Consider the following 14,717-nt stretch of genomic DNA (forward strand, 5'->3'; position numbering starts at 1 on the left):
AAAAACACTTCAAAAACGTGTTTTACGCAATGGCAAGAAAACACATAAAATGTCTTATTTCTAAAACGTAAAAACACAAAAGAAAGTGTTCTCTCTAAAACGTAATGGACTGAAAAACACATAAAAATGTGTTTTTACCTAAAATGCAATGACCAAAAACACTTCAAAAATGGGTTTTTTTTTAAAACGCAATGGCCAAAAACACATACAAATGTCTTATTTCTAAAATGCAATGACCTAAAAACACAAAAGAAAGTGTTCTCTAAAACGCATTGAACCAGGGTATGTTTCGTCTGTGAATTGTCTGAACAAATAAGTATGAGATCGAAAACTGTCTACGAATTTTTGTCTACGAAATGAGGCAATTTTCAGAAAATTAATTTTTCTGATGCAGTTCTATTAAAGCAATTAAATTTTCTGATGCAGCTCGACCCCAGCCAGGGGCTCTGCCCCTTGGACCCTGCTCCCAAGGGGGCGTTGCCCCCTTGGAACCCACGTCGAACGCAATGACTCAATTCAAAAACCCAGATCGTAAAAATACAATTCAAGAATTTCTTATATGGATCGAAGCTGATTTCTTCAACGATTGACGAAATCTCGGGAAAAAAATGAGATATTGTATGAAGTTAAACTGGGTCTCTTCAAAAAAGTTGAAGAACACGTTGATTGGGTGTTTGAATCATTGATTGGTGACGAAAATCGCACTATAATGTAGTGATTATTGAGATAGAAAGTGAATAAAAGGTTGAAGATGGTGGGTTTTGAAAATTGTGGGTTTTGAAGTTACTGGGGGAGAAGAAGGAAGAAGATTGGATACGATTGACTAAAATACCCTTCCTCTTTATTTTAAATTTTGCCACATGTCATAATCTTATTGCTTCCTATCCTTCCTAGCCAAAATAAACTTCCTATTTGATCCTCCCCCTTCTCAATAAATTCCGAATTGTTGGCTCGTTTGATGTTGGACTTTCGGATTTAAATGATAAGGGGACCGGGGTGGCGAGTGATAAACTCCCACCACGCGTGATAAACTCGAACACATCACTGTCATCCCTCAAGTTCAACGCGTTAAACATAAAACGCGTGATATTAATCACGCGTGAAAAATCCGACTGTTTGCAAAATCCGACCGTTTGCGTGAAAAATCCGACCGTTTTTTTTAACGTTAATGTTTAATAAAAAAAAACTTTAAACAATCTATATATACTTCACAGTTTTATACCATTTCCACTACGTCAAATGTGACCTACGGCCACACTTTTTCAAAAACCTCCATGCCACACTTTCAAATAAGTGTGTGGCTAAAGGTCATTAATGACATTTCAAAACCTTCTAGCCTACTTTTAGCCACGCATTTTATTTATTCATGTGACCATTGTATAACAATTCAAAACTTTTAGCCACACTATAAGAAAATAATGTGACATTTACAAGCCACAACTCGAAAACTGTGGCCAAATGTGATCTACGGCCACATATATTTGTTTCATGTGACAAAAAACACATGTATTTGACACGTTTAGCCACACTTTAAGAAAAAATGTGACATATATTAGCCACACTAGCAAAGTGTGGCCAAATGTGAACAAAGATCATGGTATTTATTTTCATGTGACCAATAACACATGTATTCGAAACCTTTACCCACACTTTAATAAAAAAAAACTGTGACACTTATTAGCCACACAAGAAAAGTGTGGCCAAATGTGATCTACGACCATAGTATTTGTTTCATTTGACGAAAAACACGTGTATTCGAAACCTTTAGCCATACGTTAAGAAAAAAAATGTCACACGAGAAAAATGTGGCCAAATATGTTCCACGGTCACGGTATATATTTGATAATATGGCTAAAGGCTATTGCATCTGGCCACATATATTATATTGTGTGACAAAATGATATCAAATGTCACTTAAAAATGTGTGACCAAAGATTAAAATTACTTTTCTTTTTTTGAAATCTTTAAAATTCCCTCCAATATATTTTATCCTAAAATTTAAACTTCCTCCCAAATTAATTCAACTAAAAATTTCCCTCCAAAATATATCATTTTAAATGTCCCCCAAAATATATCATTTTAAAACTTCCCCCTCAAATAATATTATGATTTAAAAAAAATTACATTATTTAATAAAAAATTCTTACTACATAATTAAAATTCAAAGTAATATTAAATATTATATTTTCTAAATTATATTTGTTATAACTCGTTTTCTTATAAATCATATACTAATGTATACATATTAACTACGTTTATATACATTTTCTATTTTATAAACAACAGTTTTTTTTAAATCATATTTATTTAAAGTATATAAAGTTATAAATTTCAATTTATTGATTAAGTAATTTCGTTCCAAACTTATATTTTTTCGTTTAATAAAGCATACTGGGTCTTAATATACCAAAATAGACAATTCGTAGATCACATATGTCTTAATAGATCATATTGGGCCTTTGTCGATCACAATGAAAAGTAGTAGATCATATGTGTGTTAATGGAGCGCCATATTGAGACTAAATAAATCACAATGGACAATAGTAGATCGTAAATGTCTTAATGGATTATATTGGTCCTTAATGGATCATAATTGACAATAATCTATTATATATGTCATAATGGACCATATTGGGTATTAATACATCACAATGGGCAATAGTAGATCGTAGATGTCTTAGTGGACAATATTGGGCCTTAATGAATCACAATGAACAACAAATGGATCATACATGTCTTAATGGGCCATATTGGGCCTAAATGGATCACAATCGACAATAATAGGTCGTGCATGTTTTAATGGATCATATTAGACCTTAATGGATCAATATGGATAATAGTAGATCATGCATGTCTTAATGAACCGTATTAGGCCTTAATGGATCACTTTGTTTCTTTTTGTGTGACAGTATGATACCAAACGTCATGGGAAAAAGTTATGTGTGACTAAAGATTAGAAAATAGCCACACTTAAAATTACAAAAGTTAATGTGGCTTTAATAACAATTAGTCACACCATAGTCACTTTGTTTTTTGTTTGTGTGACGAAATGATACCAAATGTCATGGGAAAACATATTTGTGTGACCAAAGATTATACAATAGCCACACTTACAATTACAAAAATGTTTTATGTGTCTAATAAAAAATTTTAGCCACACTTACATTAAATTCATGTGATTATATAATAGAATCGACGACACTTATAGTAAATTCATGTGGCCGTTGCTACAATTTGGCCACACTTAATAAACACAGTGCTTGATTACAACCCTTTTTGCCACACTCTTTTTTAACTAATGTGGCTAAAATAGACTTTTTACTAAATTTATGTGACCATATAATAGAACCAATCACACTTAAAGTACATTAATGTGACCGTAGCTACCATTTAGCCACACTTATGCTTGATTCCAACAAGAAATTTTCAGTACCCTTTAGCCACACTTTTAAGTTGCAACGGCCACTAAAAAGTGAATGTGGCCGTATGATACATACGATGACTAGACCTTTGGTCACACTTGAGTTCAAAAAAATTCATGTGGCGAAAGGCGTATAGTCACACTTTTTTAGTGTGGTCGTAGCCCTTTTTTGACGTAGTGTTCACCCACACCAAAACACAAACACATATCACACATTCAAAATATTTCACCAATGATTTTCCTACGGATTCGACGTTTCCGATGGACAGCGATAGCGATAGCCAATCGTCCTCCGACAATGAGACGCTTGATTTTTTCGTGACGGTGTATAACGAACTTGAATCAAGTTCGAATAGCCCAAAGAAGAAAATGATGGATCGTGATCGTATACATGCCAACGAAGTGTTAATGAACGATTATTTTGTGGAGAATCCGGTCTACAATGACGAAACATTTAGAGATCGGTTCCGTTTACCAAAAGAATTATTTTTAAAGATTGTTGGAGACATCGAAGAAACTGAAGAATGGTTTCAAGAAGGTTATGACGCGAGGAGCAAACCAAGTTTCACGCCAATACAAAAATGCCCGTCCGCCATTCGCCAACTAGGGACAGGTAACCCTCCCGATTAATTTGATGAATACCAAGCTATGTTGGACAGAACTTCACGTAAATGTCTGCAATTTTTTGTAACGCGGTCATTAAATTGTATGGTAAAGAGTTTTTACGTAAACCGACGAGACACGACATCTCACGTATTTAATCCACACATGGGGCTAGATGGCATTTTCCAGGGATGCTCGGTAGCATCGATTGTACACATATCGAGTAGAAAAATTGTCCAAGAGAGTTGCAAGGGGCGTATGTTAGGGGTGACGTCAAAAGACCAACCATCATACTTGAAGCGGTGACGTCGAATGATTTATGGTTTTGGCATTCATATTTTGATGTTCCAGGTTCAAACAACGACATCAATGTTTTGCACACATCGTCGTTGTTCCAAACCGTAACGGATGGTACCGCACCCTTCTGTCCATTCTATGTTAACGGACGATATACAGAAGAGGCTTTCTTCTTGTGGATGGTATCTAACCATCATGGTCTGTTTTTGTGAAAGCTCCTTCATTTCCTGACGAGGCTAAAGAAAAGGCGTTCAAAAAGTTGCAAGAATCGGCAAGAAAATATGTTGAGAGGGCTTTTGGTGTTTTAAAAGGTAGATGGGGCATACTAAATCGACCAGTTCGTGTGATGAATAAGAAATCAATACATAGCATAGTATATGCATGTATCATATTGCACAATATGCTAATCAAACAAGACGGACGTGCAATATCTCCAGATTGGGTGCCGGACCCTCCTATACAAATTCACGTTCCCGAAAATATCCAACAAGACTTGCGTGATGAAAAAATGCACTTTCGGTTGAGATAAGATTTAATTGAACTAGTAGGTTCTTTAGGTTTGGAATTTCCTGATTCGGACGAGGAGTAGAGTTTCTTTATGTATGCTTTTTTTAATTGTAGTCTAAAATATTTCTAGTATGTGTAACTGAACTAGTATGTTTTAATTTAAATGAAATTTACAATGTTGTTTTATTGTTAATTTATAATTAAAAATAAAGGTTGTGAGTGATGGAGTAATGGTTGATGACATGACGAAACTTGATTGGATGTTGTGAGTGATGAGTGAGTGATGAGTGATCACCACCCCTACCCCCTAATGTAGCAAAGGTAGCTGATTTTGGGATATCTCAGTGGGAAAACGACAACGAAAGCAAGATGTATATCAAAGGGAGTTTCGGGTATTTGGATCCCGAGTACATAAGTTGCATGAAACTGACTCAAAAGTCAGACGTTTACTCTTTTGGAGTCGTTTTACTTGAAGTGCTATGCGCGAGGCCCGCACTTGATAAGACGCTTCCTTTTGAGAAAGCAAATTTGGTGGACTGGGCGATCAAACATATAAAGGATGGGACTTGGAGAAAATAGTTGCCCCGTATCTTGTGTTGGAAATTTTTTAAATGTGATGAATGGAAATTTAGTGAGACTATTAATATTAAATTCTACATATAGTGACAAACTCTTGAGTAGAGTTATTTATGTCACTTGTTTAATTTTCTATTAGTATAATAAACTTTTCATGTGGTGTATTGATGTCTTTTATGACAATTGATTAAAGATTTTATGGCAAAATTAAGGTGCTGTTTGTTTTTGCAGACATAATCTGTCTGCAAGCCGATTTCATCTGTTTTTATGTCTGCAACTGAAGATGTGATCTGAACCTCTGCAATCTGAAAATATAAGACTGTTTGATTTTTTAAAAAGATAATGTTTGCACAAACTAAATCATCATTTTTACAAGCATGATTATTCCTAGCAACATCAACTGCTCATATGTTTCTGCTTATTATCTCCAAACACACATGCCAAAAACGGATGCAATGGTCGAAGCTTATAACTCTTGTCAAATTCCACCATCAATTTCCACCAATCAAAACCACAGATTCAAACCCTAACACATCCAGATCCCCAATTTCAACACTCTAAACCCTGACCCTAACTGAACCAAACAGACAATCCAACACGAATCTCACCTATCCGACATCGTAGCAATCCACCAACACGGACCGGATCGTTATCCCCTGACTCGTTGGCGAACGTACGCCACTCGGAGGTCTCATCGATTGAGTGCGATTCGAGAACGAGGCCGCACTCCGAGCAGACTGTGTCTCCAGCGGAGTGATCGAAGACCACCTCGGTGCTTTTCCGGCAGTCGGAGCAGTAGGCGTCCATGTGGATTGTTGATTTTGGGGATTTGGTTATGGTTAGGGTTAGGGTTTGAAATTGGATTTGATGTCTGGGGGTGGGGTTAAATTGGGGAGGATGGGAGAGTTGTTGAGTTATGATGTTTGAAGATGTTTGAAGAAAGGGTTTCATAGCTTTTTTTTAAGATGAAAGAAGCCATTTTCAGATCTGTTTAAAAAAAATCAAACAGTCTTCAAGGGGTAACATCTGCGCGCCTGCAGACATTAGCTCCTTGAAGATGTTAGAAGAAAAAACAAACACCCCCTAAGTCTCTAATTAAGTGAGACTTTTCTTCACCCCATATCTCTTGTATTAAAAGTTGGCTATGTGCCTAACTTGATGAGTTTGAAAAACTACAAGAGTAAGAATACAAGAATTAAATCATCATAAAGTGATGGTGTAGTTGTGTGGGATTTATCACCAACTTTAATTTGTGATTTCTAAATCTAAATGGCCATGTTTTATATAAAATGACTTAAATTTTCTAATACGTGTGTTAGAAAATGTGTATCACAAATACAAGGTTAAAGATTGTACATTGTATAAGCCATAAGGAATGGAAATGTTTATGTAAACATTTAATTTCCTATTTTGCATAGTTTTTAGAATTCAAATGGTTTGTTACTCTTGCTAGAAGTAGCATATGTTGAACAAAGTAACAATCTCGTGAATATGATTTGGTGGAAAACAACTTGGTGTTATTGTGAACAAAATTAATTGTTCAAGTTTGCTACTTAAATGTAGCATTTGTAACAACTTGGTGTTATTTTGAGCAAACTTGTCCAAGTTCAAAGTTTCAAGATGAAATGGGGAACTTGTACTTACAAGTGCATGGAGTCTTATTGATGGAGTACCTCAAGACATGCCATGGGACGATATCGTTGAAAAGATTTCGCTCAGATTATAAAGTGTTGAAGATAAAAGCACTTTGCTATTTGATGTCTACATGTTGTCTATGCTTTCGTTTAAATTTCAAAAGTGATTGACACTTATGATTTAGTTTCCTATGTATTTTATTGTTTTGTGTTCAATATCTTCGGATAACACATGCAATTTTTTACAAGGAAATAAATCACTAATGTTTGTGACGTATAAATTATTTTTGTGGAAAATAATTATAGCGCCGGTTATACATTGTTAAAAAGAATATGGTTTTAAACGGATAGTACATGAAAATACTTGGACATAAACAACTTGAGAGTTGTTACATTGACTAAAAGTCAAAGACATAACATCAAATGTATAACCACATCATGAGTGAGTAATGAAAGAACGTAGTGAGTATATTGAGATGAAATACACTAACGACATTCATGTCGACATACTTCATTAGAAGTCATTGGAAAATTCACAAGTGTGAATTCTAAGATATGAAAGTAAAAGTACTATATGTTATTGTATATCTTTAATAAATCTTGCGAGATTTATAAGTAGATGCGTCTACCACTTTATTATTGTTAGATCTATATTGAGATTTTACCTTCATTTGGGAGAGCATCCTAAATATACATATCTCCTAATGAATAACAATAGATGTGTGCAAATCACTTATGGCAAAATTATGAATGCCATGTTGTTGAGTGTCAATCCAGTTGACTCTATCTCACACATAATAGTGATTGTAGACGAGAAACATTCATCTTGTTGGTGATGAATGTGATCACCAAGTGACTTGGATTTAGACTTATATTTAAGTCCTTATGAGTCAATGGTAAAGCATTGGAGATCAAAGGTAAACAAGTAATGTTCCTTAATTGAATGATAAAAATTAGCTATGTGTTATATACAATAATTTGTGAGACCTTCCTAAATATTGATGTTTTAGGATTATGAATAAGTCTCATTATTTTATCTTAACAAGGGATGAATGTTGCAAAGTGATATTATGATATCCTTAGGGCTGTGAAGAATCAGAATGATGCATCTTCTGTTCACATGCTAAAGTATTGTAGTCTAAATCATGCTAGACTAGTACTTGGTTAATTATGGGTCTTGACGGAGACTAATTAACTCTAAACATTCAAATGTGTATGAACACCAAAATAATTTGTGTATAGACAAAGTTGAGGGAGAATTTTCATTCATTATAAGGAAGAGACATGTAAAATTTTAAGAGTTTGTTCGAAAAGCTAATGAGGAGAACTCATTGTCTAAGCTTATTCTAGATGTTAAATTAGAATTATTCTAAGTTGGTGACAAACTTATGACAATGGCATGTGTTGCTTTGGTCAGCTCGAAAGCTTATGTAAGCTAATGCAATATGAGTTGAATTCACTGATACAATGAGGTTGATCTTGTTCAATCATATGTGTATAAATGTTGTCATAAGTGATGTTTCGGAAATGTTGATCAAATGGCAAGAAATGTGGGGGAGGATCCATTTAAGAAACAACCCTATAAGGGTATGTTGAAATGGTTCTCATTAACCCATCTAGATGTTATCCAATAATGAGAACCATTTCAACATAAGAAACAACCCTATAAGGGTATGTTGAAATGGTTCTCACTAACCCATCTAGATGTTATCCAATAACACTTAAATGTTGGGGTGTCTTGCATTTGTTTTTGGCAATAAGGAATTTGTAATCGAATCTAACATTGCAAATAGACGACTAAGTGGAGGACACAAATGTCGTAGTGCATAATGGAGATGTGTTTGCCTTAAATGATAAATATATTATTCTAAGACAAATATTATAACCAGATTCAGGTGGCCACTGAGGTTATAGTCTTAGAAGTTGACAATAGGCAATATTAACTTTCGAGTTACAAACACGTCATGACAATTGATCTCAACTGCAAAGTTATCTTTAGTGACCTGTCAAAGATAATGTTATGGATCCAACAACCTAAGAGATTATTAGAGATCAAGTTGTGGAATGAGACTAAAGCCCATGGAAAAAGGATGTGTGAAGGAAACCTATCTTAGTTGACTGAGATCCCAAGATCTAAGTTCAATAGGACAACGAATTCATATGCCTAAGGGTGGTCACTGTAGGGGCATAGCTGATATGCATAAGCTAGTATATATGGTCATATATACCCCCCTAAACGATAAAAGGGTGTTTAAATACGTCCTAGTTCATTCCTATGAAATTCAGTGACAAATTGTGAGGCTAAGCATATTATATGGTAAATGATTTTGCATAATCATGGTAACCACGATGCTTTTAATGATTTAAGGAGAATCACCTATGTTAGAGAGAAGTGGGGTCGCTTCGAATGGAATTGGGGCCACAATTCCTAGAGCTCTTGCAGAACCAGGGAAGTGTTCCACGACCATTATTGGACACGACTATGACGGGATGACCCGGCTAAGGAGAGTATTGTGTGAAGTGTATTGTCGTCTACGAAAAAGGACATCGCATCTACAAACCTCTAGGAGGCTAAGTATGCTTCACAACGGAAAGTTCAAAGGGAACACCTACTTCTCCGGCAATACGCAACTGTCGAGGTTGCATTGGAAATTTTATGTGTTTTGATCAATCTCCATTCATGTGGGGGATTGTTGGAAATTTTTTGTCACACCCTCAAAATCCACACGCGAAGTATTTCCGCGAGGCGTGTGACGACCAGGATCTTAGCCACTAATTATTTTGAACGATTTAGTTATTCTTATAAACATTAGCATAATTAGTGACCTAATTTAAATTTTTCAAAACATAGTTTAAGTTCACAGCGGAAAGAGGAAGAAAACGCATCATAATTGAAAACCACAAGTTTGTTATTACGTTACTTACGATCCACGCACTCCATCCGATTGCAACGTCCGTCCAGAGCTGTATCGAGCAACCTGCAAAGCATGCAGTAGAGTGTCAACATAACGTTGGCGAGTTCACGTGTTTGAAGTTTTTTAGTTTTAATTCCAAAAACTTGTTTTAACCAGTTAATTTATCCGTTTATACATGAATTTATCCGTTTATACATGCCATGGGGAGCTACCCCATAAGTAAGCGACTAAACTGTTTTTCCAATACCGAATACTAATTAACCCCACGTTTCCTCAGTACCCCATTTGTCAATGTTCTATCATCATTGACGGTTGCCAGAGTCTATTAGTTCACACCCGTTCCCAGTAACAAGGGTCGGTGTGAGGCTGGTCAAACCTAAATAGCGCTATCAACTAATAACCCGTTCGCCTGGCCCCGGTGACTAATCGGTATTAAGTAGTAGGGACTTGAGTGATAGAGTTTCGTTTAGTGTTGCTCGTTGCATTCCGTATAAACAGTAATTAACTAAGGGTCCCGCACAAGGGGAGAAAAGTAGGTTTGTATCCCCCACAGGGGATAGTATTGTTACCCGTATCCCACACAAGGAGATAGAAATACCGCATCCCGCACAAGGAGATAGTAAGAAATTCCAAACCAGGAAAAGTTATTTCGTTCCGTTTCCCAACCACCGGGAAAGCATGCTTTAAGTAAAAAGTAGTGAACTCACCTTTGCTTTGCTCGGTAGTCAATTTACTTGTGTTACGTTGGTCAACCATACCCTATTATGGTTTATAAATATTTATTAGGTTCGTGTGCAAGTAATGTCACGTACAACTACACGTATCTAACACAAAGCACGTAAGTCATACTAGCATATACGTTATTGGGCCTATCCTAGCTTAAAACAGCCAAACAGTGACAGTTAAACAACAATAGCACATAGTCCATAACATCAATTTGTGCGGCCCAATAACTAAGCAAAGTTGTCCAGACAAAACCGGGTGGTCTCGACTCGAGAATACGAGGTCTCGAGTCGCAACCACGAGTTCCTGAGTCGAAATCAGATGGTCTCGGGTTGTGCATAATTGAGTCGCAACCTTAGAGGTCTCGAGTCAGGTCTCGAGTCGAGATTAGGAGATCTCGAGTCGTAACTAAGCTGATCTCGACTCTTGAAGCATGATGTCGGGTCTCAAGTTGTCAATCGATGGTCTCGAGTTGCAACCACAAGGTCTCGACTCGCAAATCGCACCGATGTTTCTAGATCTCTTATCTAGATCAGTGCCACCCAATAAAATTTCATTCATATGTTTTATTCCACCATACACCTACCAAAACAAATCAAATCTACATTTTTCAAATATTTCCAGCATCATTCAAACAGTTCATCACTTAGGGTTTTTACATTCCTATTCATCCTAGACATCTTGACTCTATCACTGTTTCGTTAATCTTGTGAACACATGGCAATATCAGATTGTTGTTCCAAATATTATCACACCACCAATCCATCTAGTAGTTGAATCTATCATATGATCGGCCAACATTTCTCATTCTAAATCATGTCATACATCATTATCATGACAGGTTGCACATCACACTTTATCAACCACTAATCTTATTTATGCTAAAACAATTTCCAAGTATATTATGCCTAGAATCCACCATATGCAAAAGGAATCAATAGTACTACAACAGTAGCCATTTACACTCTTTTACACTACACATTTAACCATTAATCATCAAACAATACCCAAGTTTTTGCAACACTTCATTCAAGATATAACATCCTTTTACCCACCCTTAGTTTACATACATGCTTATCAAACCGAGACCCACAATCGGCACAAATATTCAAACCATATCAAGTTAAAAACACCAAAATGATACAAGGCCACATCAACGGGTGTTCATTTTTAAATCTTGCAACAAGTTCACATTCTATTTCAACCAAGCATAAACACTTATAGAAATCAAGAGTCAAGACACAAACAATCAGGGATGACATTCTACTGACCGAAAGATGAGAAAGACCGAATCCCGCTGCCACTACTGCGCGAGCCGAAGCTCCGGCAGCAGCCGTTGTCCTCAGCTCCGCCACCACCTCCTCCGCTGCAACTAGTCGCCATTGCTGCACCGGACTTGAATCGAGGAGGACCACCGCTACTGATGACGACTAGAGGCTGTCGCCGTCGCCAACCATCGTCGTTAACCTCCTTCATCATCATGAAACACCTCCGTCGTCGTTAGCGTGTTTGAGGCCACATAGCAGCACCGACATTTCCGTCACCGGCTTCGCCGGTCAGAGTCCGGTTGTAAATCAGACAGGGGAGAGAGGAAAGGAGCTAAGGTGTGTGGGTATTTAGAGTGGGAAGGTTGCAGGTGAAGTAGATGCGTGAGAGTGGGTGTGTGTGTGTGGCGAAAGAAAGGATGGTCGGAGAGCTCACCGAAAATTGTGGCTCCGGTCGCCAGAGCTGGAGAGCACTTGGGGGAAGGAGGGGTGTGCGGCTGGTGCTTTTGTGGGTGAGTAGGGTTTTTGGGTTAAGAGAAGAAAAATGAGAGGGGGAGGGTTTAGAAGATTTAAATAGTGTAGGTTTAGGTTTAGAGAGTGGGTCTTGGGCCTAGCCCAAGTGCGTGATCCCATATAAACGACTATAAGTCTTACTCAACGAGACTTGTCCGGTTATATTAAATAAGTGCGTAAATAATTTAATTCTCCCATCGCGTATTATTATTTCATGAAATAATAATAATAGTGATAATAATATTAACGATAATAATATTAATAATAATAATAATGATAATAATAGCAATAATGATAATAAACGTACGTATTACGAAAATACCCTTCTCTCGACAACGAGAGTTCGGGTTGTCACATTCTCCCCATGTTACTGGAATTTCGTCCTCGGAATTAGGCAAAAGTCAAAAGACATTCCCTATATGTATTCGTAGACTTCATCACTATACGCAGATACAAGTAGTTTCACGAAAGTCTACAAAACGAACATATAAGACACATAGTGCATAAGGTCACGTAGCACGTAAATAGCACGTAACAGTCACGTAGCACAAGATCCACAGAGTTTGTACGTATTTCACATAGTATAGAATTTCACAAATTTAGTTATAACATCCAAGTAGCGTACAGGAAAACCCGAATTGTCACATTATCCCCAAGTTCAAGAAATTTCGTCCTGAAATTTAGCGCGCAGCCACTGACAAGCTAGTGTGATTAAACGTTTTTGTGGGGTGTCACATCATCCCCTTGTTGGCTTGAAATCTCTTCCCGAAATTCAGTTGTAGCTTCAGTGCTGGTAGTAGTGTTTGTAAACAACTGGGGATACATGTGCATCAGCTGGTTTTCCCGTTCCCAGGTAAACTCTGGGTCACGACGTGAGTTCCAACGAACTCGGTCTGTTGGTTACACTATGCTCGAGGGTTTTGATTTCTTGATCCTTGATCTCAACCGGTTCCTCAACGAAGCGTAGTTGGTTGCTGATCACGAGTTCCTAAAAAGGAACAACGAATATTTCATCTGACAGACACTTCTTCAGATTAGGCACGTGAAAGACGTGTACCGCATTCAGCTCAGGCAGGTTTAGTCTGTGAGCAACCTTACCGATCCTCTCGGTAATTTCGAACGGTCCAACATTTCGCGGATTAAGTCTGTCCCGTTAGCCAGAGCGTACCACACCCTTCCAGGGTGAAACTTTAAGTAGAACCCAGTCTCCGACTAGGAATTTTTAGGGGTTTCTTACGCTTATACGCGTAGCCTTTCTGACGGTCTGGAGCTGCCGCCATGCGTTGTCTATTCGGGGCAATCCTACCCGAGGTGTCAAGTGCAAGTTCTGGTCCGGTAATTTGGCTTTCGCCCAACACAGAGGTGACTGGCATCTGCGTCCGTGTAATGCCTCAAATGGTGCTGCCTGAATGCTAGTGCGGTAGCAGTTGTTGGAAGAGGATTCTACAAAAGGGAAGCGTTACTCGTATCCAAGGTCGATAACACATGTTCTTAGCATGCCATTGGGCGTTTGGATGGTGCGTTCGGTTGGCCACCCATCCGCGGGTAGTAAACAGTGCTCATGTCTAACAGTGAGCCAAAAGGGTTTGGCCGCAGCTTGCGACGAATCAGATGCAAAGCGTGGATTACGATTACAGACAATAGAAGTTGAAACTCCGTGCCTGACGTCTACTTCTGTCAAGTAGATGGTTGCAAATTCGAAAATTTGTTGGCTTCTTTGGTCGCGTGCCATTACTAGCAGACATTTCATCAATGCCTTGGGCGGGATGGAATAAAATAGAAGCACCTCATAGATTATCTTCCAATTGCTGGAGTTGCGGACCGCTGAGCATCTCCCTAAGGTCAGGTGATACTCTTTCGAGTCTAAACCGTGAGGGGTTGCGTATGCTGTCGAGAAAAGCGGGCTTTGTGACGTTAAAAGTTGTGCGTTGAAAACTTAACACAGTCGGTTTTTGTTGTAGAAGTACCAGGGTAGAGCGTAGGAGTCGTCCGGATTCCCATTGGTTTTCGAAATAGGTTTGGACATCGTCGACAGAAACAAGTGTCGAATTTCGAACAGGATGGGGTAAATTTGTAACACCCTGCTTACTAATTAACGATTTTATATGTAATTACCAACAATTAAATGTGTAGTTAAGACTACACATGCTATAAAAATACGGGTTTACTAAAACTTTTACAATTCATAAGTTATTCTACAAAACGTGATCGAAATCGTTGTTTTAAAATTTACAACGTTACAAAGTGCGGAAGCGTGTATCTT

At 37.6% G+C, this 14,717-nt stretch overlaps 1 protein-coding gene across 1 annotated transcript; it reads left to right on the forward strand.

The window, feature by feature from the left end:
- Nucleotides 1-3,682: 3,682 nt before the first annotated feature.
- On the forward strand, nt 3,683-5,407 carry LOC110924234 (receptor like protein kinase S.2-like). Its single transcript, XM_022168265.1, has 3 exons — nt 3,683-4,034; nt 4,376-4,503; nt 5,174-5,407. Exons 1-3 carry the CDS (start codon nt 3,683-3,685, stop codon nt 5,405-5,407), a joined length of 714 nt encoding a protein of 237 aa, XP_022023957.1.
- The last annotated feature ends 9,310 nt before the right edge of the window (nt 5,408-14,717 follow it).

Source organism: Helianthus annuus, chromosome 9 (assembly GCF_002127325.2).
Source record: "Helianthus annuus cultivar XRQ/B chromosome 9, HanXRQr2.0-SUNRISE, whole genome shotgun sequence".
Classification (NCBI taxonomy): Eukaryota; Viridiplantae; Streptophyta; class Magnoliopsida; order Asterales; family Asteraceae; genus Helianthus; species Helianthus annuus.